The 25,443-nt window shown below is 40.1% G+C and overlaps 1 protein-coding gene across 1 annotated transcript in view; it reads right to left on the bottom strand.

The window, feature by feature from the left end:
- The window catches only part of Cd200r1 (CD200 receptor 1), a 32,335-nt gene extending 7,173 nt beyond the window's left edge, over positions 1-25,162 (bottom strand). Inside the window, exons 1-4 of the mRNA XM_087900345.1 lie at positions 24,853-25,162; positions 1,684-1,743; positions 636-953; positions 272-523 (exon numbers count right to left, since the gene is read on the bottom strand). Of these exons, the coding sequence (XP_087756471.1) occupies positions 272-523; positions 636-953; positions 1,684-1,743; positions 24,853-24,916 (694 nt within the window). The 5' untranslated portion in view covers positions 24,917-25,162. The remainder of the gene's footprint in view (positions 1-271; positions 524-635; positions 954-1,683; positions 1,744-24,852) is intronic.
- Between the last annotated feature and the right edge of the window lie 281 nt (positions 25,163-25,443).

Below are 25,443 nucleotides of genomic sequence, written 5' to 3'. Positions count from 1 at the left end.
TAACCAGCGTCAGTCTCAGGCAGGAGAATCATGGTGTCTGCCACATTGTGCTCTTCTTTCCAGAATTCTGTTCTGTCTTCCCCGCCTACCTGAGTTCCGCCCTATCAACTAGGCCAAGGCAGTTTTTTTTTAATGACCAATGAAAGCAACACAAATACAGAAGGACCTCCTACACCAGTCCTCTGTCCTCTACATACTTAATACGGCACATGCACAAACTCAATAAAAAGAAACAAACAAACAAAGGTCTAAAAATTAAAGAGGCACTCACCACTTCCATTCAGCTCTAAGAACAGAGTCATGTTGCCAGTCGGATGGGAGACAAAGCAGAACACAGCAGACACATTATTCTGCTCCCAGTGGTATGTGCTCCTGACAGTCACGGTGCCATTGCTGTGTGATTCTTTCTTAGTGATGTGATCCCCATTTGGAGTCCAAAAGACCTGCGCAGCCGGCTTGCCTGCAATTGCCTCACAAACTGCTGTTCTGTTTACCCCTGGAAACAGGGTTACTGCTGGAGGCACTGTGGAGATAGAAGGGAAAAAAGATTCAGTCTTGTCACAAATTACAAAGGCGTCTTTTCTATCTACAATCTGGTGACCTGAAATAGCACAATATGTGACCATGTCACTTACCTAACACTTGGAGGTCATGTTTCCTTAGGAAATTCCCCTGAGGTGTTACTACATCACATGAATAAAGCCCATCATGATCGAGGGTCACTGCATTGATCTGAAGCTCAGAACTCTGGTCAGGTGTGAAGGTCCAGGTGATTCTCCTGTCTGTACAGTTGGTTTCATTGATCTCCTTTGTATCTACTCTGTAGGATACTCTGCAGGAAGGCTGGCCTCTGGAGGCTATGACCCAAATTATTAATACTGCTTTTGTCTCTGGAAGAGCAGGGCAGCACAGCAGAGCCTTTGCACCCATCTGTACCAACAGTGTAGTGTTACCTGGACACACAGAAAAAGAACAGGAAAAGGAAACCTGTGTTAAGTCTGTCCACAGCAGCGTATATGAAGTTACACTAGAGTATCGTCTGACTGAGTGTATTTCAGAAATGCTAGATTCTTCTTACATTTCTTGTTTCTATATGTTCAGTCTATTAGATTAAATACATTATTCATTTTCTAAAGTAAAATTCAAGACCTGTGGGCTACATACATTTGCACCATAAAACCTCCCACTTCCTGTATACTGACTTAGAATCCATGATGGATACAAGTTTGTTGAGTGGTGATTACTCAACAAAATTATCTGTTATAGTCACCTGTGAAAAAAGAGTCAGTGATGTCACCACTTTAACAGGAGCAGAAGTCGCTGTGAAAGCCTTGACTCTGGTAAGCATTGTATTAACCATCTCAACTATACCATTTCAGTGGCACTTGCCTCTTTGGGGTCCTCAGATCCTCACAAGTCACATCACATAAAGGTAATCTAATTAGATGACCAAGGGTTCTTTAGCATAGACTTGGGAGGGTGCTCATCCCATAGCCTTTCTTACTCTAAGACAGCAAAGGTGCAGAGGCCATCATCAGGGTCCCTCCTGCCATAACTCTCACATCACCAGATTTTTCCACTCATCCTACATCTCTCCAGAAGCCAAAGCATTAGTTACTGTTTCTAAGCAATGTGAATTCTCCATTCCCCCAGTGCTGGCCACAAGATAAAGAAGAATAGTACCTTCTGCCTCAGGTAATGAACCATTCTGTGATGTTTGATTCCCATTCATACAACTTGACTCTAGAAAATATTTAAATAAGAATGCTTAAATATTTAAATCATCGTAAGGTAATAATTAGAAGTTTAATCATCACTGATATGTAAAAACCTTGAAAATTGCATTTTTACGATATTATTCCATTATTTCCCATTTATGAATGACCATATTTTGTCAAATAGTTTGTAGAGCAACCCTGCTTCCCTTCTTCCAGCTCCTTGCCAGGTCCAGTATAGGCAAACCACATAAGATAACTAGGTTAAATTCCTTTATCCAGATGTCATCCCTTAATTAAAGCCATTGGTACAATAATTAACACTTCACACAGATGAGGAGACAGAGTCATCCTCAAAAACTGTAGAAACAGAATCACAAAGACTTCATCCTCTCTCTTTCTTCCTACTTTCTACCTTGCAAATGAATAGCAGAAGTAATGTAGAACAGGAGTAGTACAGGAGACATGTCCTTTCCTTTGTCTACTTTCTTATTATATAGTTCCTGGAAACTATTTATATTCCTTTCTTGAATTCTGTAAAATTTATCACAGTTATAGTAGTCCCAAGCCAGGCGTGCTGACACAGAGTTGGGGGCAGGAGAATCGTGAAAGCTAGAGCAGCTGACCACAAAGTAAACTTGAGGCCAGCCCGGGCTACATAGTGATACATTGCTTTATAAAAAGAAACAAAAAAATCTTCAAAATTTGGTTTCTTAAATATTTATCTGCAATATTTTATGTTTTCCATGTAACAATTAAAGAACTGGGAAGGAAAGAATGAAATTATTTTGTTATCCTAAGACACTTACACTACTATGAAGTTCTTGTGTGCTTTTTAATAGTAGAATTGGACTAATTCTATGTAAATGTATGTCTCAACCAAAAGCAAGTGAATGCCTATGCTAAATAACAAAAGAGACAATGAAAGTACAGACAAACTTCAATTGAGAACTCACAAGGATACAAAAAATACAAAAACAATATGTCATTTGTTGGAAAATGAATGAAACTAGAAGATACTATTAATCAGAATAAGCCAGGTACAGCAAGGTAAGTAAGATATGTTATTTCATGTGAAAGCAGAATAAAACCCAAAGACATGAAAATAGAAGTAGGGTTACAGGGGAATGGAAAGGAAAGGGGACCGGGAACGGGGAGGGGCTGAAGATGGGAGAAGAAATTTTTGCTTTCTTTGCTTTCTTCTGAATGAAGGACATGTTGATAAATCAAAAATCTACATCCACCTGATTTTGTAACTGAAAGATGATTTTTTTTCATAAAATAGACTCTAATTATGGCTTCCCTTCCCACAACTCCTCTTAGAACCTCCCCACCCACCCAAATTCACACCCTTTCTTGTTCTCTCTCATTAGAAAATAGCCAACATCTAAAAACTAATAGTAGTAATAAAGTAAGATAAAATAAAAACAAACAAACCAGAATAGAACAAAACAAACAAACTGGAAAAAAAGAAAAAAAAAGAACAAAGAGAAAGCACAAGAAACACAAACAGACACAGAGACATACATGTTTGCAAACACAGAAATCCTATAAAAACACAAAACTAGAAACTATAATATATAATCAAAAGACCTGTAGGGGAGAAATGCCCAGACAAAGCATTATGACACCAAAAATACTCAAAAAATACCAGTGAGTTTAATTTTGTGTTGACCATCTACTGCTGGGCATGAGACACACTCTTAAGTGTAGTTTATATACCCAGTGAGACCCTGTTGAAGAAAAATAATTTTCCTTTGTGTGCAGTTTTCAGTTGGAGATAGTTTCTGGGTCAGGAATGAGGCTCTGTCCACTTCCTCTCTCAGCAACAGAACCCCATCTGGCTTAGACCTGTGCAGGTGTGTGCATGTTGTCACATTCTCTGTGAGTTCATGTGTCAGTCCCTCTGTGTCTAGAAGGCCTTGTTTCCTTGGTGTCTTCCCTCCCTACTGGCTCTTGCATTTTTTGGTCTCCTCTTCAGCAGAGATCCCTGAGCTCTGTAGCAGGGATTTGAAGGAGACATCTGTTTTAGGACTGTTACTTTTTCCTGTGGTAGCATGCAGAGTACCTTCCCGTACCATGAATACTAGTCAATAGGGGTGATGGTTCCAGGTAGACACCAGCTCAATTTCTCAATGTTCAATAAGCTACATAGATGTTGTCTTCAACAATAGAGCCATACCATTAATTTGTGGAGTTGAACTGACAGCCTTGACAATACAGTCACCTGATTTTTCACAAATATGTCAAAAATGTATGTTGGAAGAAGACAATCTTGTCAACAAATAGTGCTGTGAAACTTGGATATCCATATGTAGACGAATGAAAGGAAACTCCTCTCTCTCACCTCATAGAGGAATCAATTTCAGATGGATCAAAGACATTGATAGGAGCCCTGAAACTCTGCTTCTGCATGAATGTTTGAATGAAAATGACCCCTATAGCCTCATAAAGAGTGGCATTATTAGGAGGTGTGGCATTATTGGAAGAAGTTTGTCACTGGGGTGGGCTTTGAGGTTTCAAATGCTCACGCTGGTCCCAATGTTGTTCTCTCTTCCTGCTGCCGGCTGATCCAGATCTAGAACTCTTGGCTCCTTCTTTAGCACTGTGTCTGCCTGTGATGGGGAAGCTCAACCATTCACATCTGGTTAAGGTGTGGCCGCCTGTAACCCAGGTAAAAAAAAAAAAAAAAAAAAAAAACAGGGTAGGTAGGCACATGTTCTTTCTCTGTGGTGCTCGCCGGACCATTTTGGATTTCGGACCTTCCACTCTTGTAGTGTGAGTTTCCTCCCTTTTTCAATTATTAAATTATATGTGTTATCTCCATCAAAATTCTTCATGGACCTTGAGAGAACAATAATCAACTTTATATGGAAAAGCAAAAAAACCCAGGGTAGTCAAAACAATCTTATACAATAAAGGAACTTCTGGAGGCATTACCATCCCTAACCTCAAATTCTACTACAGAGCTACAGTACTGAAAACAGCTTGGTATTGGCATAAGAACAGAGAAGTCGACCTATGGAATCGAATGGAAGACACGGATATTAACCCACAAACCTATGAACACCTGATTTTCGACAAGGGGGGTAAAAGCATACAATGGAAGAAGGAAAGCTTCTTTAAAAAATGGTGCTGGCATTACTGGATGTCAACCTGTAGATGAATGAAAGTAGATCCATATCTATCACCATGCACAAAACTCAAGTCCAAATGGATTAAAGACCTCAATATTAATCTGACCACATTGAACCTGATAGAAGAGAAAGTGGGAAGTAGTCTACAAGACATGGACACAGGAGACCACTTCCTAGGTAGAACCCCAGCAGCACAGACAATAAGAGAAACAATGAATAAATGGGACCTACTGAAACTGAGAAGCGTCTGTAAAGCAAAGGATACTGTCAGTAAGACAAAAAGGCTACCTTCTGACTGGGAGAAGATCTTCACCAACCCCTCATCAGACAACGGTCTGCTCTCCAAAATATACAAAGAACTCAAGAAACTAGACACTAAAACTCTAATTAACCCAATTAAAAAAATGGGGTATTGAACTGAACAGAGAATTCTCAACAGAAGAACTTCGAATGGCCAAAAGACACTTAAGGTCATGCTCAACCTCCTTAGTGATCAGGGAAATGCAAATCAAAACAACTTTGAGATACCATCTTAAACCTGTCAGAATAGCTAAACTCAAAAACACCAATGATAACCTATGCTGAGAGGATGTGGTTGTTGGTGGGAATGCAAACTTGTGCAGCCACTTTGGAAATCAGTGTGGCGGTTTCTTAGGAAACTGGGAGTCAACCTATCTCAGGACCCAGCAATTCCACTCTTGGGAATATAACCAAGAGATGTCCTATCAAACTACAAAAGCATTTGTTCAACTATGTTCATAGCAGCACTATTTGTAATAGCCAGAACATGGAAACAACCTAGGTGTCCCGCAATAGAAGAATGGTTAAAGAAGGTGTGGAACATATACACATTAGAGTTTTATTCAGCGGTAAAAAACAATGACATCTTGAATTTTACATGCAAATGGATGGAAATAGAAAACGCTTTACTGAGTGAGGTAACCCAGACCCAAAAAGAAGAATATGGTATGCACTCATTTATAAGTGGATTCTAGCCATAATTAAAGGTCTTTGAGTCTATAATTCGTGATCCTAGAGAAGCTAAATAAGAAGGTGAACCTGAAGAAAATCATATAGTTATCCTCCTGGACATTGGAAGTAGACAAGATTGCCAGGCAAACCTGGGTGCACAGGGTGGGGGGTGGATATAAGGGGAGATGGGTAGAGAGAAGGGAGAAGGGGAGGATTCGGGAAAGCTTGGGGGAATGGGATGGATGGGATGGAGGAAGGATGGATATGGGAGCAGGGAAGTAAATATCTTAGTTAAGGGAGCCATTTTAGGGTTTGCAAGAGACTTGATTCTAGAGAGGTTTCCAGGTCCAAGGAGAGGTCTCCAGATTGTTCCTTGAGCTGCAGAGGAGAGGGTGCCTGAACTGGCCTTGTCCCATACCCACACTGATGAATATCTTGCATATCACCATAGAACCTTCATCTGGCAATGGATGGAGACAGAGACCCACATTGGAGCACTGGACTTACTAGATCCAAATGAGGAGCAGAAGGAGGGAGAACGTGAGCAAGGATGTCAGGACCACGAGGGGTGCGCCCACACACTGAGACGGTGGGACTGATCTAATGGGAGCTCAACAAGACCAGCTGGACTGGGAGTGATGGAGCATGTGATCAAAATGGACACTCTGAACATGGCTGGGAATGAAGGCTGACTGAGAAGCCAAGGACAACGGCACTGGGTTTTTATTCTACTGCATGGACTGACTTTGTGGGAGCCTGGTTTGTTTGGATGCTCATCTTTATAGACCTGTATGGAGGGGGGAGGACCTTGGACTTCCCACAGGGCAGGGAACCCTGACTGCTCTTAAGACTAGAGAGGGAGGGGGAGGTAGGGAGGGGGAGGGAAAAGGGAGGCGTGAAAGAGGTGGAAATTTTTAAAAAATAAATTAAATAATTAAAAAAATAAAAAAAGAAATGAGAAGATAAAAAAATACATGTGTTGCTCTTGAGCTGGTCTGGTTGTTTATCGTACCAACCGAATGCCTTCACACAACCATGCTTCCCATCATGAGGATAATGGACTAAACCTCTGAACCTGGAAGCCAGCCCCAAATTAAATGCTTTTCTTAGGGGCGAAATTAGAAGAAACATTCAAGATATAGCAATAGACAAAACTTTAGTCACTCAGGAAATAAGGCCAACAATTGACAAAAGAGATTTTATTAAATTAAGAAGTTTCTGTACAGCAAAGGAAATAATTGAGTGAAAAGTTAGCCTACAGAATGGGAGAGACATCTTTGCTAACTGTATATCTCATGGAGGACTAACTCGGAGAACATTAAAAAATTAACAAAAAAATTAAATGGCCCAATCAATAAATGAGTTGATGAATTGAATGGACAATTCTAAAAATGGAGTACAAATGAGTAATAAACATATGAAAATTGTTCACTAATACTAGTCATCAGGGAAATGGAAATTAAAAAAACATTGAGATTAAATCTCACACCAATAAGAACTATAATTTGAGAAAACAATTACAGGCTAGAGGCAGGAGAGGGAGGGAAAATAATGCAACAATATTTTAAATAAATAAAAAATAGAAATTTTGTTTATAACAATAAAGAAAAGAAAAACCAACACACATACAGATAAGGATGCAGAGAAAGGGAGCCCTTACACAGTGCTGCTAAGAATGTATATTAGCTTCCATCATAATTGAAAAAATTTGAAAAGCAACAAAATTGTCTTTATAAACAAATAGGTAAATATATTATGTCACATTTGGAAATGATAGTATCACGCAGTGCTTGAATGAAATTATCAGGATTGTGACCCAGTGGGTAGAGAACTTGCTTAGCATAGTTCAATCCCTGAGTTCAATCCCCAGACTTGTATGAACATAATATACTCATGTAATTCTAGCAATTCAGAAGTAGAAGGTAGATGACTACAAGTCCAAGGGCACCCTTTGGAAATCCTAAGTTAAAGAAAGAGAAAGAGAGGGCTATTGGGCCATTAAAAGACATGAAGGAAAATTCAAAGCACATGACTAAATTTAAAGAAAAACTGGAAAAGCTGCACACTTATTGCTGCCATGTGGCACAGTGGGAAAGCAAAGCTGTGGCTAGAGGAAACAGTAGGGGCTAGAGGGAAGGGAAAGATGAATACACAAAGCAAAGATGACTTTAGGGCAACACAATGACTCTATATGATGTTGAAATCTTAGTTATTACTGTCTTACATTTGTTTAAACCCATAGAATACACAAGGAGCCAAATGTGTAAATTCCGGTGCTATAATAAATGCATCATTTTAGTAGGGATTGCAGATAACTGAGAAGGGTTTGCATGTGCAGAAGCAGGAGTAAGGGTAGGGATGTGGACATTTTCTATACCTTCCACTGAGTTCTTCTGTGAATCTAAAACTGCTCTTTCAACATCTATTAATGCTTAATTTCAAAGTTATTTTCAAACAAAACACTTGTAAACAGTAGGAGAAAATAAAATAAACTACTAGCTGCTCATTGTTCAAAAGTGTTCTGAATAATCTACGCTCCAAACATCGAATGAAAGGAGTTTTCGGTAAGCCATGTTGTTGTTTTTTTTAATGATCGCATTCTTGAAATTGGTACTAAATAAACAGCAATAATTTCAGAATGAAAAAATCTGTCAATACGAATTTGTCTTCAACACCAAGAACATAATCTAGATAATATTATAAAACAATGGTTCTCAGTCTGTGGGTCACAACCATCAGAAAACATATAATTCCAATGGTATTAGGAATGCCCAACCATAAATTCGTTTTCATTGTTACTTTATAACTGTGATTTTGCTACTGAGCAGTGTCTCCATTCTTAAGTCCATCAGAAAAATACATGTTTTCTGATGGCTGTAGCCCACAGGTTGAGAATCGCTATTGTAAAATGCCTCCCCTCCAAGTACTAACCAGGATGGTCCTGCTTATCTTACAAGATCAGACAAGATCAGGCATGCACAGGGTAGTGTGCCAGTAGAAAATGCTCTATAAACATATGCTCTGTCAGCATATAAAGCATTTGATAGCCTAAAATCCAAACACTGTCTAAGCATCAAGCACTGACTCGTTATGACTATCATTAAAGAATGGGCATCACCTAAAAAGTGACCATACTTGCCCATCTGCTGCAGTAGAGAATTTCTTGATGAAATGAAACCTTTCATTGCTGAACTTAGACATTTTGGAAAAAAGACAGAGTGGTAATATGCATAAATAAATCCATTTATTTAACAGCACCTTTTCCCATGTTCTTCGGGCCATTGCAGATTACTGTTACCCATGCTAACAAATACATAAATGACAACAGTCGAGCAATCTGCCCTACCACAAACTTTTGACTTGATCTTCTTTGATTGACACTTTTGCTCCCCTTCCCCCTCTCCTGATTTATATCCAATGAAAAAGTATTTATTCTTCCAGGATCATAGTATTTAGTGTATCTCTATGTGTGAAAATGCTCTTAATTATCTGTTAAAGATTTCTAATATGATTATAATGTGTTGATTCAAAATTAATATGGAAGAACAAAAGAGGATTTCCCTTTGTTCAAACCTTAGCACATAGACAGCTTACAATTGAACATCTTGTGAGGTAAGTCCTTAGTGGGGAATTGCCAGTGCCCATACTTTGAGCAGAAATTACTGGGAAGAGAAAAAGATCATTAAACTTTTTAATTAATAAATATTCCCTCTCCCCCAAGACTTTAAACAGATTAAACAGCTGCATCAACAATATTGTGTGAAGCGTCAATGTGGTGAGGAAAGCATGCTGGGGTGCCCAGCTGCTCGGGATGGTGTTGGACAGGAGTGAGTACTATGAGGAAAGGAGAAGGGGAGGCTTCCAGATCACAGATGGAGTCTGAGCTGGACCTTGGGATGTGGAACTTCTAAGAAAAGAGAATTGCAAAGAAAAATACTACCACTTAAAGGAAGCGTGAAACAAATGGGTATTTTAAAGAGATACAGATAATCAGTGCCGCCAAAAATCGAATGGAAAACTGGAGTTGGACCTAGAAATTGACACCTTTAATTCTAAATATAAGTGGATATAGGTGGGTTAGGGAGGCAGATATAAGATAAAATACAAGATATTCATCTCTAATTAAAATTTTCGTTAGCATAAAAATGAGGTTTCATTATAGCATTTTCATTATAGCGCAGAGATCTTTCCTCTCTGTGGTTGGAGACATGGCTCAGTAGTTAAGAACACCTGTTGCAATGAACTGAAGTTCAATTCAGTGGCTCATAGCTCCAGGGCATTCAATGTCCTTTTCTTGCCTCTATAAGCATCTTTCTGTACACATGTGCACATTCACACACATACAGAGAGAGGTGGGGAAGGGAAGGAAGGAGGGAGGGAGAGATGAATGGAGGGAAGGAGGGAGGGAGGGAGAGAGGGAGGGAGGGAGGGAAGGTAATTTTTAAAAATTTATTTCTAGGTCTTCTGTTTTTTGAGGCTATTAGAGATGAGACTCTCCCCTCCCCCAAATCCTGTTATTTTTATTACTATATAGAAAAACTGCTAACTTCTATAGGGATAATTTGACTTTTCCCTCTTCTTTCTCTTGTATTATTGCTGTAACTCAAGACTTTGAACTCTATTTAATAGGAGTGGAGAGAGCAGACACCTTTGTCGTTCCTGATTTTTAAGAAAATGCTTTCATTCTTTTCCATTACAGTGTATTGTTTACTATAGATTTTTCAGGAATAGGCTTTATTCCATTGAAGCATGCTCTATTCTTAGCGTCTTCAGAGGTTTCATTAGGAAGGAATTTTAAACCTTGTCAAAGCTCTTTACTGAATAACTGAGATGCTCATATGATTTTTGTCCTTGAATCATTTATGTGTTGTATATATTTATTGATGAGTATGTTGAGCTATTTTTAATCATTTGAATGAAATGAATTTGGTCAGGGTAACTGATCTTTTTAATGTGCTCTTTAATTCAGTTTGCAAGTGTGTAAAATCATTTCTTCTAAAACAAATTGGTAAATATTCTATAGTGACAAAAATAGGTGAGTGTGGCAGGGATGGACTGCAGGGATACAAAAAGGATATTTTGGAAATCATGTAAATGTTTGTTTATCTTCTCGATGGTGATGTTGCACAAGTGTACACCCCCAACAAAACTCATCAAACTATACAGTTAACATTATGAAGCTGGAAGAGTTATTAAAAGCTGCATCGGAAGCATCAGGTTTTACATGACCCAAGTATCTGCGTCCCCCAAGAAATACCCACAGCAAAGAAAGACATCCATAAACTGAGAGTCGAAAGTTGGAACTCCAGCTACCAAAAAGAAGCAGCAAACAAGCTGACACAACAATTTTTATATTTGATAAAATAGACTTCAAACCAAAACTGCTCAGAAGGGATACAGAGGGCCACTACATACTGACAAAAGGAACATTTCATCAAGAAAATGACATTGCTGTAATATTTACACACACAAAATATTGGAACCCCATGTGCATTAAAACAAACACTACAAGGCATAAAATAACACACAGATCTGGACACAATGATAATGGGGCATTAACATCTCAATCTCACACCTAAGTCCTTCAAATAAAAACTCAGCAAAGAAATCTCAAAGCCAAGTCACACCAAAGACCAATTGGACTTATACATTTTAACAAATATTCCACTCAACAAATATGGACAAACAGGTAAAAACAATACTGCCTCTAACATTGGCCACATTATAAGCTACAAAGTAAGTCTTAATAAATGCCAAAGATGAAATAATTCTCTTATTCAATATAGTAATCAAAGTCTTAGCTAGAACAACACAAGAGAAAGAACTATCCCTACCTGCAGATGGTAAGGTTTCATATTTACTTGATCTGTTTTGGGGGCCCCTAAAACAGTGGGGTCAGGACCTGTCTTTGGCACTTGAGCTGACTTTTGGGAACCTATTCCCCATGTGGGTTACCTAACCCAAGTTTGATGCAGGAAGAGGAGCTTGGTCCTGCCTCAACTTGATATGCCCTGTTTTGTGATACCCATGGGAGGCCTTCCCCTTTCTGAACAGAGGAACGGATGGGGAGAGGAAGTAGATGGGAGAAGGAGGGAGGAAAGGGGAGGAGAAGAGGGGAAACTGTGGTTGGTGTGTGAAATAAATGAAAAATTTTTTAAAAAGAGAGAAGAGAAAATTTTTGTTCTGCTGTATGGAAAAATGGAATTCACAGGAAAATGGACAGAACTGAAAATGTATTAAGCAAGGTAACCCAGGGTCAGAAAACCAAATGCCGCATATGGATCCTAGCCTCAGACTATTGAATGTATGTCCAGGTGGGAGTAGATGTGGGTAAAGGTTAGGAAACTAGGAAGGGGTCAGTCAGACTTGGCTTTAACTCTAAAGAAAGGGGTAGGGAAGACAAGAGAACAAAGCAGAGGGGGGAATAGTATGTGGAGAGCAGGTATTAAACCGAAATGAAATATGTATAAAAATTCCATCTGGAAAGAATATTCTGTAAGCAAATTTTAAAAATAAAACATTGTTTTAAAAAAGAAACACCAAGTTTTAACTCGTGTATCATTGCCAAATGCAGCTACACCGTACGCAGCTACACAAATAAACACGTAACAGAGACCTTGATTCTCAATGAAAGTAGTATTTAAATACAGAGAGAAGAAAACTTTTCCACATAAGTCAGAATTGGCATAGGAGAATGTGTTTTGGTTTTACTGTTAGTGAAACTTCTTAGTCAGTTTGAGCCACAGAAGCTTCCTTTCCCAAAGCATCTTTGTCATATGCCTGAGCAAGCAAATCCCGCCCACACGGGACACATTGCTTAGGCATGACTGTGCAAAGCCGGAGCAGCTTCCCCAGTGACAGACAAGGGCTCTCAGAGGCAGCACATGACTTCTTTGCAAGATTGAACAATTGTCAACTGTTGCAAAATGCTGCATTTGAGTGCACACTCAAGAAAAAAAAACCCTGGAGGAAGGCATTTCTGAAATATCAGCATTAGCAGTCCTGGTTCTGGAGCCGTCAAGTAGAGCATGGTGTGTGCCACATTTAAGCAGTAATGCTGCTGTTAATAGTCACTTATTATTACTAATGCATAAAAATTAGAAATATAAAAGTTAATTTTTTTCCTTTTCATTCATTTGCAGATCTTTTGGAGGAAATGCAAACTTACAGCTAAAGTTCTAATAAATGAACTTCATATTTTAAATCAGACCCAAACAGTAGGCTTTTTTAAAATGAAGATATGAATTTATAACTGTACCACTGCATAATAAAAAAAACAAGTGTAAGGTAGTTTTGTTTCCTTGTTTCTGTAGCTATTTCTACACAGCTAAGTAAAACTCATTCCTACTGCTTATCATAAATTTCAGAACCTGTCACCTTTGTTGTTATTTAGCACAAAAAATACACATCAGAATCTGTGAAAACATCTAAGGAAACCAAGTCTAAAAGCATTTCTGTCTTCATTTGTCAGTCCTACATCTCAAACTTCATAACTGTTTCCTTTCAACTGTTAGTATCCTTCGAAGCTATTCTAATACACTCAGGGCCCAGTCTTTTCAGAAAGTCATTTCTAACTGCTAGAGAGTACAAGCCACGGGAGTTTTACCTCTTCCTATTCCTCAAAATGTTTTATATAACGAGGTGAGTTATGGTATATTGCTTTCCCCTCTGACAAATACATACAGTATTGTTTATTCATTTAACAAACTAGGAATAAGAAGAATAGATTGCAAGCTGAGGTAGCAAATCCATTGTAATCATGGATCCATTTCTCCTAAAGGGTCAAGGTTTCATCTTATCTTTCTTATTCATGTATTTTCAAGCAGGATCTATCTATGTAGTTCTGACTGGCCTGGACCAGTAGACCAGGCTGGCCTCAAACTCAGAGATCCACCTGCCTCTGTCTCCTGAGTGCTGGGATTAAACACATGCACCACCACTGCCTAATTCAAGGTTTTATTTTAAATGAATGCAACTTTATGATTCATATCTTCATCATAAAAGATCCAGAAATTCAGACGGAGTTAGCAGACCTTTATGTAGCCCAACTGTGAGGTGATTTTTGCTAACCACAGAATAATAAGGTCACGTTGGTGTGGAAAAATCCTGGCTCCAGTAAAGGTTAATGTGGGAACTTTAATTGTGACTTAGTGGATGTTTTTCTACATTTTACAAGCTGCATGTTGTATCTATAGGTTAGAAAAGTGTCATTTTTCCAAAGTATTTTTGAGTTACAGATGAAATGAGATTGAAAACTCTTTAAAATGTGTGATTAAATTGCCTGTTTTTCAGAGGTTATGAGACTAATTTATCATCATCCAAATGACTTCACTATATTCTACTCTAATGCAGCAGTTTTCACTGTATGGTAGAGAACCTGGTGAAAGACTGTGATAGCTAACCTGAAGATCTAGGAACACCGCATGTGCACATGCGAGCATCCATGCACATACACACATACATGCACACAAATACACACACACACACACACACACACAAAGCATATACACATGTATATATACCACATAAATAGAAAAAAATTAAACATAGATTACTCTCACCCTTGATAAAAAATAAAATAAATGAAAAGCTTAAACATAAAGAACAGAAATAATTTTAAAAATAGTCAATTTGGGGTTTGTATTTGTTTTGCTTTGCTTGTTTTGTTTTGGTATTGAGTAGGATATATGACGAGTAGGAGCTTACTTTCATAGGCCCTAATGAGTTTCCTTAACTGCAGAAATCTTAGCGGTTAAACAAGAATTTAAAAATAGAGTTCCAAGTAAACTGAGATGGTTCATTTGCACTGAGTGATTGAAAGCAATTACAAAACAAAAAGTTCAATATTCCTATTAGGCACAACACACAAAAAAGCACGAGGCACATTATTCTTCAGGGCAGCACATACATGTGATGATGAATAGACAATAAGGAAGCAGCTGTTCTACCAAGGAGATCAGGAGCTCTGGAGACAGTGGCTGCTGTTGGGCAGAGTTGGGGGGACTCCAACATTCTGCTTACACAGGCCTTGGTATGCAACCAGCCTTCATGTCTACGCATGTCTTATGGTACACAGCATAATATATTTAACAGAGAAGAAAATTTAAATAATTGCAAATAAATAAAAAGTACAAATTTGTATGACTTATTTTTAATATTTTTAAGCATAACTGGCACAATTGACCTACGACTCTGTTTCATAATCTTAGACTTTATGAAACTGTCTTTACTTATTGAAGATACCAACCTAGTAGCAGACAGCACTCTAGCTAGGTGATGAGTAACAAAATTCTGGACAGAAACCCAAAGTTCTATTGGAGACAGAGGAAGGGAGACAACAAAATCTGAGTCAGAATATCAACCAATATACTAAGTCTTCATTTCTTATCCCTGTAGTCTTACATGGGTTTCTGAGAACCTCAGTTGCTTAATCACACATGTGGGAAGTGAGGCCTGACATTATGAGTGGTACTTAAGCTCCTATAGGCTAAGGTGATTCATTACATTATTAGTGAACGGTATTAAGAGGGATAGCTAGGCATGTGGAAGAAATAATATCAGGTTCCTATCTCACTCCTCAGACAAAAAGAATGGAAATATTTAAATATAAAAAAAATAATAAAATCTCTGAAAAAAAAAAACAAGGGTAGTTTGGGGTTTTTCTTCTTGCACAGAGCTGACGATTGTAAGGTAATATGTCGCACAGAGCTGACGATGGTAAGGTAATATGTCGCACAGAGCTGGCGATGGTAAGGTAATAGGTCTCACAGAGCTGGCGATGGTAAGGTAATATGTTGCACAGAGCTGGCGATGGTAAGGTAATAGGTCTCACAGAGCTGACGATGGTAAGGTAATATGTTGCACAGAGCTGACGATGGTAAGGTAATAGGTCGCACAGAGCTGACGATGATAAGGTAATAGGTCGCACAGAGCTGGCGATGGTAAGGTAATAGGTCGCACAGAGCTGCGATGGTAAGGTAATAGGTCGCACAGAGCTGCGATGGTAAGGTAATAGGTCGCACAGAGCTGGCGATGGTAAGGTAATAGGTCGCACAGAGCTGAAGATGCTGCAGGAGCCGAGGGACTTCCTGGGATGTGCGAGTTCAAGTCCGGAAACCAGGAAGAAAGTTCCAGGTAAAGTGTGACAGTTGACTTTAACCAGAAACTTTACTAACCATAGAAAACTGAAACTAGGAATAACAATACTGAAATACTTTAACTTCTGAACTTAAATTCTTTTTATGGAAACAAAAATCACTAACAGATTGCCAAGCAAAATTCTGAAGATTGTTCACACATTTATGACGAACGAAGGCCAGTTTTCCTCAGAAAATATGCAGAACACATACAACCAATTTGGAAAAAAAAAAGGGAAAAGCTGAATGAATAGAAACTGGATAAAAGATGTCAAAAAACTTTGACAAAAGATTGAACAGCATCTTAGTTATCATGACTAACGACTCCAATTCTACTGATCAGATGGGGTGCGGAGATCAAATAAACACCCAGATGGTTTGTAAAATGAAAACACGAAGAAAATACTTACAAAAGCAAGTCTTAAGATACAAGAATTTAAACAATTCAACGGGTAGATAAAATTTAGAAAGCAAACAATAATTGTTGCAAAAAATAAATCTTGTTTCACAGCAAAGTAGTTACCTATGTCAGGAACTTGTGCCAACTGCTAATAAAAACCATCTTGCTGAGTCTTACAAAAAAAAAAAAAAAAAAAAAAAACAACTCTTATTTCTCAAGACACTAAAAATGGCCAAAAAAAGTCAATCTGTAGAAAGCAAACTAAATGGCATGAAACAACGTATGTGAAAACTCTTGATGAACTGTAAAATAATCATTTTTAAATGTTGATGAATACAAGCCATGCCAAAAATTTCAGTTACATTGTTGGACCTCATCCTTCCAGCAACTCTAGACACTAGACTAAAGAACAGGCTAATTTAAAGTTTGAAAAATATGAGTGACTGCCTGTGGGCTCAAGCCTGTGACCTGCCGAATGTCTGCCTGTGGTATGGAAATTAGAGAAAAGGTCAAACACAGACCTTTCAAACCTGCATACCTAGGGTTCTGCTGAAGGCTGTGAACTAGGCAGAAGGTGCAGCAAAGCAGAAAGTAAGCATAGTGTCAAGAAGTCCAAAAAAAATAAGATCTCCTGACACAAAGGGGAAAACCTTGAAGTAAAAACATTACAACTTGGCAATAAGAATGTCCGTGATGGTTCTCGAGACTTACAGGGAAGCCATCTTAGCAAAGATGCTGAAGAGGAAGCCAGCCTGAAAGGGCCTAGAGAGCAGAGCCGACTGAGTCAACAAAATGGAGGCTTAAACTCTCAAGGATTCTGCCCTAGATGAGCTGGAAGCCATGAGACCTTGACTTTGTTACCTGTTCATGACAAACGTGGGAAAGAGATTGAGCAATGCCTGGTGTGTGAAGACGGAGGAAGTGTCTTAACAGAGAGAGAGACATCGTGTGCTTGTAGACGGAAAGAGGTAGAGGTTAAAAGAATGAAGAGCTAAGTGGGGAAGCAGGATTCTAGATGTCCTGAAGGAGTATGAGGCAAACAGCAAAGTGGTTTCCTTTCGAAAAGCCCTAAGAGGTCATGATTGCAGACACATGAGGTAGTAAGGATGTTTAAGGCTACTAACAGTGAAGTAGCTTTGTGTCCCTTAGCTGGCAGAGCTCTAAGCATGCTAGGAGGGATGAAGCAAGGTCTCAGACACCCTACCAGTGGGGGATTAAAGTCCACATTGCAAGACGGGTGCATCAGAATGAGCCACGATCCTCTGACTGTGGCACAGGGCTAACCCAAGCTGCAAAGAAACTACAAAAGTCCTAGAGCAGTGCTCTTAACACTGCCTCTTTCCACACACACCTGAAAAGGTTCAGGAAAACAAAGCTGCCTGGAACTTTGAAAGCCTGAGTGTCCCTAGCAGTTTAGGGCCATAGAAGACTCCGTGTGGTACATCTGCTGCTGCTGCTGCTGCTGCTGCTGCTGCTGCTGCTGCTGCTGCTGCTGCTGCTGCTGCTGCTGCTGTTGTTGTTGTTGTTGTATTGTTATTGTTTTGATTGCTTGATTTTTTTGAGACAGGATTTCTCTGTGTAGCCATGGCTGTCCTGGAACTTCCTCTGTAGACCCAGCTGGCCTTGAACTCAGAGATCTGTCTGCCTCTGCCTCCTGACTCCTACCACCACCTGACTCCCCAAGGCACATCTTAAAAGTACCGGATTACAACAGGCCCTGGGCAACTTCTAAGAAGGGACCAATTAAGGTTTGCTTTGGGAATAAAAATAGCTAGACTTAATCATTTGGAATCTCCATGTATTTACCACTTCAACTTTTTGTCAATACCTTAGAAAGGGTCATAGAAGTAAATGTTCCTGTAACATGCAAAGGGGTTAGTCGGGCAGGCAGTGGCATTTCATGGTAAAGTAAGAAAATGTCAAAAGAAAAAAGGAAGTTACTAAATACCTTAAAATCACACGGACACACAGATCAGAAAGACATTTCTACTGAGCAACCGCATTGTCTCAGATGGTGTCCTTATCCCTAGCACTGTCCCGGGTTTACCACTGTTGATAGAGATTTAAAAAGTAAAAAGGGGTAGATTCTGTTTTCCCTTTCTTGCTACAGTCTTTTCCCTTCTTTGCTACCTCACTTCTAGAATGAGTGGCCGGGGCTCTCAGCATCGCTTCCCTCCCACTCACTTTCCCAACAGTACCAGCAATCTGGCTGCTCCCCCGCCTTCTACTCAAACTGCAATCTTGAAAGACACCAGCATCTTTATAGTCAAACTCTATCTCTTCAGCAGTATTTGTGCGCCTAAGTTGCTTGGCTGGGTTTTTATACTGGAAAGTTTGTATTAAAGCTTATTTTTAAAAAATGAATAAAATGAATAAAGCCAGAAGATGAAGACAGACGAGGATCTTGAGCTTCTGTGTGGTAACAAAAGCTACCGTGACTCTGTAGAACTTGGGATAAAGGGCACTGGCTCCTCACACAGAAAGCAAGACATCTACCCAACAATGATGGGCAAATATGGACAGACCCCACTCATGTCATGGAGCCTTGCAGCCAACCATGACAGCTTGAAGACATTCTGTGCAATCCTTCTCTTTCCACCTTTAAAACCTTTCCTTGCTGTGCTGGGCAGTAGTGGTGCTGGCCTTTAATCCAAGCACTCAGGAGGCAGAGGCAGGTGGATCTCTGTGAATTCGATAGAGTGAGTTCCAGGACAGCCAGGACCACACAGAGAAACCCTGTCTCAAAACAAACAAAAAAGAAACTAGCAGCTTCTCTTGCCTCAACCTTTTTGAATACACATATAGTTAACTATGACTCATATTAGCAGGACAGTACTGCTCCTAAATATACTTACTAATCTTAGGGTCGCCTCTCTCTGCTCTCTATGTTAACAACACACGTGGTCACTTTCTCCTTGTGAAGCCCCCTTCTTCACCTCCGCCACGACACCTACACATTTCCTTTTCTGTCTCCTTGCCTCCTATTCAGGACCCTCTCAGCAAACTACCAAATTACCTTTGTCCTCCAGCACCTTGGTGTGGGGTATTCCTCTCAAGCATCGCCTGCTCCTCTATTTTTAAGAACATTTGTTGACTTCGTTTGCTCCTTTGAGACAGTGTCTAACTAGGGAGCCTAGGTTGGCCATACCGCCTGCCCCACCAACCTAAATGCTGAGGTTTCAGGCATGCGACACCCTCTGTGGTTCTTCACCTACTCTTGTTTCTCTAATTCTTCTCCCATTATCCCTCCCATCATTCAAAATTCCTGCTAAACCTCCACACTGTGGATTCGCTCACCCCAACCCTACCTCAGCTCTCTCTGTGTGTCGAGCAGGCTGTTCCACCAGCCTGGAGGGTTCGTCTCACAGCTCTCCCTGGGTAGCTCTGCCATCCACCTTCTCTGTCACTTCCGGCAAGATTAGACTCACCAACTACATTTTTCCCTACCTTTTTTATGTTGCTTAATTATTTTATTATTTAATAACTATCATCCCTGCCAGATTCTAAGCTCCCAGAGAACGAGATCAATAGCTGTCTTTTTGAAGTGCTGGGCTTTAATTTAAAGCCTTATACCTGACAGTGCAATGCTCTGGTACTGAGCTACATCTCCAGCCCCTCCACATCTTTCTTTACCAAATATCCCCGGTAAAAAGCACAGTGACAGACACATGGCAGAACATCCCCTTCCCGACTGACTGACCAAATGACCAAGTCTCTTTCTAGCTGTGACTTGTTTTCCTAAACAGGGATCTCAAACCTTTAGTCACTATTGTTTCTCTCTTGAATGTCACAGTCATTTCCAGCACATCACGTCTGAAACCAGAGGTCGCATACACACACTCTTGCCATGGCTCTTTCCCCTCTGTTGTTGGTACTGGAGAGCTGTTCCAAGCCAGTTCACCCACTGAAAGGTGAGGCGAGAGGATCAGCAGTTCCTGGAATATGGCTAGACTTTATTGGTCCTCATACAAAATGAAAGAATTTAATATAGAGGCATCCTGAGATGAGGAAAAAGAATCCTTTTCCTTCTGAAAAGTCTGTATCTCTTAATAGTATCATACCTACTTGTTTCGTAAGTGGGGAAATACTGTCTAAAAAGATTAAGTAACCCCTTATCAATTAAATACCACAGTTAGACAGATTAAATGTGGCAAACCCCAGCAATGAGGATGTAATGTTGAAAACAGCCCTACGAGATAGGAGATTAAATTTAGAGAAATTATGTGAGTGGCGGGCTGGTTTCTCGTGAGAGTTTTTCAGTGCTGAAAGGGGGCAGGGGAATTGATCTCTATCCAGAACTCTACACATCTCCAGCAAACAACGTGCTTTGATAATGAAAGTAAAATAAAGGTTCGACTCAGGATTTCACAAAGGAATGAAGAATATAGGAGGCGGCAAGTACAGTGCGTTTCTAGAATGTGCCACCCAGAATCCCCTTCAGGGACAGCCCCTTGCTCCAGCCCAGAGCGCTGCCAGCAGACAGCCCTCAGTTTTCTGGGTCTTCAGAGGGTGGCTTGCCTTCCTTGCTCAAAATCAAGCCCTCCCCAGGTCAGCCCACCCAACAAATGAATAAGGGGGAGACTTAAAAGGCATTCTGATCAGTGCGGAATCTCTCGAAGGCCAGCTAGCTCAGTAGTACCAACACCCCTGCCCGCTGTGTCCGAGAAGAGAGATGGTTGAGATGAAGGAATAGTCTAGACACCTAGCCGTGCCTAAGTCTGGCTTCAGAAAACCTGCCACATCATCAACAGTTTGGAGCCTCAGAGATGCTTAAAGAAAACTACTTCTCTATAAGCAGAACTGTTAGGTGTACCTCAGTGCTGCAGCTTCTTTATGGTACTTTCCTTAAACACAAGTAAGATTGTGTTCTCAGAATGGAGCCTAGGTTTCCAGACATGCAAGGCACATACATTCTAGGTATGAAAACCTTAAAATTCGTTGTTTAGTGTTAATACATAAGTGATGTCAGTTCTTGGGGGGAAATGAGCAGATTATAATCAACTCTCATAAAAATTACATATATCTGTGATGTTTATCATTTCTTCAAGTGATGAATGGTGATTACTTCTTAGGAAATATTAGCGTCACACAATCGAAAGCCACATAACACCCACTGTCCTGCTCCCTAGACCCAGTCAGGAGCTAGAAAACGGGAGCCAGGGACAACATGGGAGAAGAGGCAAAACCTCACTGTTACGCATTGTTTTTTAATGACTACATAGGCCAATTCTTCAGACGCAGTATAAAACCAAATGACCGCTGGATCGTTTTGTTCAGACGCATCATCAGCCGAAATTCCCATGGTCTTACTGAGAAGCAGTTTACCTACAGTGAGCACCTTCATTATCCCCATCTTATTCTAGTCATTCTGAGCTGGCCGGCCTCCCTGTATCTAATGTCTGTCTCAACCCATTTCTCCATCTCAGAATATGTCTTTTCTGCATGTTAAGGCTAAACACATAATCTGTTGGTGATATTGTCTTCTTTCCCATCTCTTATTAGATCTTGCCCTCTGTTATAAAGGAAAAGAAATCGTTATGGCTCCTCAGACCTGAATGCAAGCATTTCTGGTGTTTGTCATTTGAATCTCTGTATTAACTTTGAAGAAACACCTGCTCCAAGCGTTCTTGAAAAATGCTGGATTCCCCTATACTCCCTAGTATGGAGAGGAATGTCCAGCATTCATGTCCTTCCTCTACGAGTCCCTTCTCAGGCACCAGTTTAATAGCATGGAACACCTATTGTAGGAACCCCTGCTAAGAAGCCCCCTATTTCTGCTTCAAAGGGAAGACTCTACTAAGTGCCACTGCTAAGCAACAGAATGCTACTGTCACATTACTCTCCAAAACTACTGCCTTAGAATATTGTTTCTTTTTACAAGCTAATAGACGACCTCACTGTTAACTGTACAATATCCAGATAACCAATTTTCCTTTAAAGTTCCTTGAAATGCAGTCTTATTTTTTATTATTGTATGATACACTGTTCCTGCAGGTTAGAGCCCATTGTCTCACAGAACCCCCTGACCTGTGTTCCTGTTACACATCCTTTCTCCCAATTTCCTTCTCTGACTTACCCTATCTACCCAAAGCTCAGTCAAGGCCCAATTCAAGACCAAATCTTCTGTAACACTGTCAACACCCTACGGTTTTACCTTTCCTCATTTTTACTTTAATATTTTCTGATTTTAAATGTTCCTTGAAGATTTAATTGTATTTTTGTCTCCTTCATTTAAATTGCTGGAAACGTTTAGTTGGTATTCTTTCACACTTTACACATACACAGGGAGCGAAGGGTGGGGGAGCACTCTTAGCATTTTTATTTACCAGAATATTGAGCATGAAATTCCAGAGAGAAACACATCTATATATTAAGCTAATAGGCAAATTAACAGCAGACACGAAATAAAAAAGAAAGATAGGACTGAAGTTAGTGAGGACAATTCACTGCTTTTCTGATGTTGCTTTTGATCTCTTTAGAGCTGAGAGCTGGCTGTCTCCTCCTGTTACTACCTGCCCCCTAGTGGAAGAGGAGGAAAAGGAGTAAAAATTATGAAAAGAAAAAAAAAAAACACTGGAGAGTTGGTTCGTTTCTTTTTTGCTTCTTCTTCTTCTTTCTTTTTTTTTTTCAACTTACATTGGCAAAACCAGTAACTTCAATAAAAGGTGTAATGATTTCAGTCAGAACATGAAACTATAATTTGAACATAGGGAAACTCAGAAGACAGTAGAAAGAAAAGACATGGTCCGTGAAAGTGGAGGACAAGCAGCCACACATGAGTTGGGGACTTAGCTTCTTCTTAACTTCTCCCTTGAGTATTTCATTAGATAAATACCACACGGTTTACAGTTTACAGTAAACAGGCAAAACAAAAGCATCCTATCCTCTACCCTGCCGCCCTTCCTGTCTTCTGTGTGAATGGATCTTACACAGAGTAAGCTAACTATTCCTATCTGCAACACCAGTAACAAAGCCATAAAGTTGTGGCCCTCATTGATTTTCAGCTCCCCATCCTAAATGATTTCTCCATGAACTTAGCGTGCAGATCATGTGTATAAAGTCCTTTGCTTATTTGTGTTCTAAACACTCCATGACTTTATGATACAAGCTAGGAGATCTGATGAATGCAGCATCTCCAACTTGTGTTCAGACGCAGTTTTAAAAATTAACCTTTAAGCCTTTAAAGTTCAAATTATCTGTTATCATTTCCATTTTGCTGCTTTTCTGTCTGCTTCGCTAAGTTAATATGCAACAGGACACAAACAGCTCCTTGCCTGCTTGGCTTTCTCTGTCAAACTCATCCTACACGGATTTTAGGAGTTTCCTAGAGAAGCTCAGCTACTGAAAGATGCAGATTTCTCTTTTTCTTTTCCCATTTAACTTCTAGCCCAATATTAGCTTAGCATTGTCTAGCAGTGCTACAGTGGGTGGTTCTGTGCAGTGAAAAGCCTACGGGTAAACTGCTCACTCAAGTGTTTCGTGGTGTCCTTTTTAGAACCATGAACAAACCATTTCACCTTTGTAAGCCTCAAGTTCTAGCTTTGTAAGATGGAGCTGTCGTCCATGCCTACCTCACTGGGTTGCTATGCACATCAAAGAGAAAAGACATGTAAAAAATCTCAGCAGAGAGGTGCGGTGGTAGAACAGAGCTATTTTACATGTGCTCACATACAAGGTTATCGTGAGACCCTCTTTTTCTGGAAGATAGACAGAAAAGATTTTAAAGGAATTCTGATGAGAGGAAAAACTCCCATTTCTTCTTTAAATCGCTGAACTATAAAATTTAGAACTAAGTGCGTTGTTCCTTTGCAGCTTCTCCATCCACTAAAAGTGAAACATGAAAATGCCCTCCCACACTAACTCCCACCTACCTTCTATAGTGAAACCAGGACACCCCCACAGTAGCCCCAAATTCTATTCAACGCCTACAAGAATGTAGACATTGAGGAGGGCACCTTCTGATTCAGAAAGTGTCTCCTGTAGCCCACACATCTTCAAGATAAATACAGACATACATCAGCGATATGCCAGCGTAACTGTTATGCGTAAATCCCACAGTCACAGAAAATAACAGAAAAAAAAAAAAACAAGTATTCCTGACTTACACTGTTGGCAAGGGAGACCTAAGCGAGATATGGGAGATGATATTTTATTTTTCTCCAAGAGGGAGAAAATACAGAGAACCCATGTCACTTTGCTTGCTATAAATATCTGTTTAATTTATTCTCCCTTGTCCTCAAAGGGGAGGGGAGATGAGGACATGGCAGTGGAGGAAATGATAGACATGCATATATTGTAGGACATAAAGCAAAATAAATATGGCAAAGCAGAAAGGAGGGGTGATGAGATGTCTCACATCTAGAGGATCCCCCCCCCCCCATCTCTACAGCAGCAATTGGCTTGCACTGCCTGGCAAAAAGAGCAAGGCTCAAAAGCAGCACGCAGCAGGTCTCTCACCCCCAGTCCCTCTCCCAAAGGAAATTCAGACTCACCAGCCACAAAGACCCCCCATATCAAGAGTACCGCTAGGTCAGAAGTTCTCCAAAAGCAGGGCATTTCTGGTTTCTGGTTTCTGCTGCTCACTCGGTACTTTTTCTCCTCACAGGTAGGAGAGCAGTAGTGACCATGGCCAGGCTCCCTCTGCTCGCCCGTTGGCTTCTGTGTGGTAACACCTCTTAACCATCAGCAGCGAGCCCTCCTTTCCTCCCTGCCCTTTCCTGGGACTCGGCGTGCTGCCGTCTGATTAGTAAGCTGGAAGAGAAGAAACTTCTCTGGGACTTGACACAGCAGTAGATTTCCTGTGCAATGCTTTGCAGAGGAAGCAGAGTGAGTTATCTTCCAGCTCATTGGTTCTCCTCTCCTGCTGCTCACAGATAAACTGTACAGTAAGGCTCTGATCATGCCTGAGACAGATGGATTTGTCCATTCCAAACAGACAAGGAATCTTGACCTGTTTGGAGCCTACACTTGTAAAGGTTCCAATCACAATTAACTTCGGGGAAATTCTCCAATAGGAAAAAAAAAAGTGTACAGTTTTCTCCAGTCTTTCAACGTAGAATAAATATTTCTCCTTGGAATGCTTG

This window comes from Myodes glareolus, chromosome 2 (assembly GCF_982192425.1).
Source record: "Myodes glareolus chromosome 2, mMyoGla1.1, whole genome shotgun sequence".
Classification (NCBI taxonomy): Eukaryota; Metazoa; Chordata; class Mammalia; order Rodentia; family Cricetidae; genus Myodes; species Myodes glareolus.
Note: the sequence above shows the minus strand (reverse complement) of the source record. Positions and strands in the feature narration are given on the sequence as shown.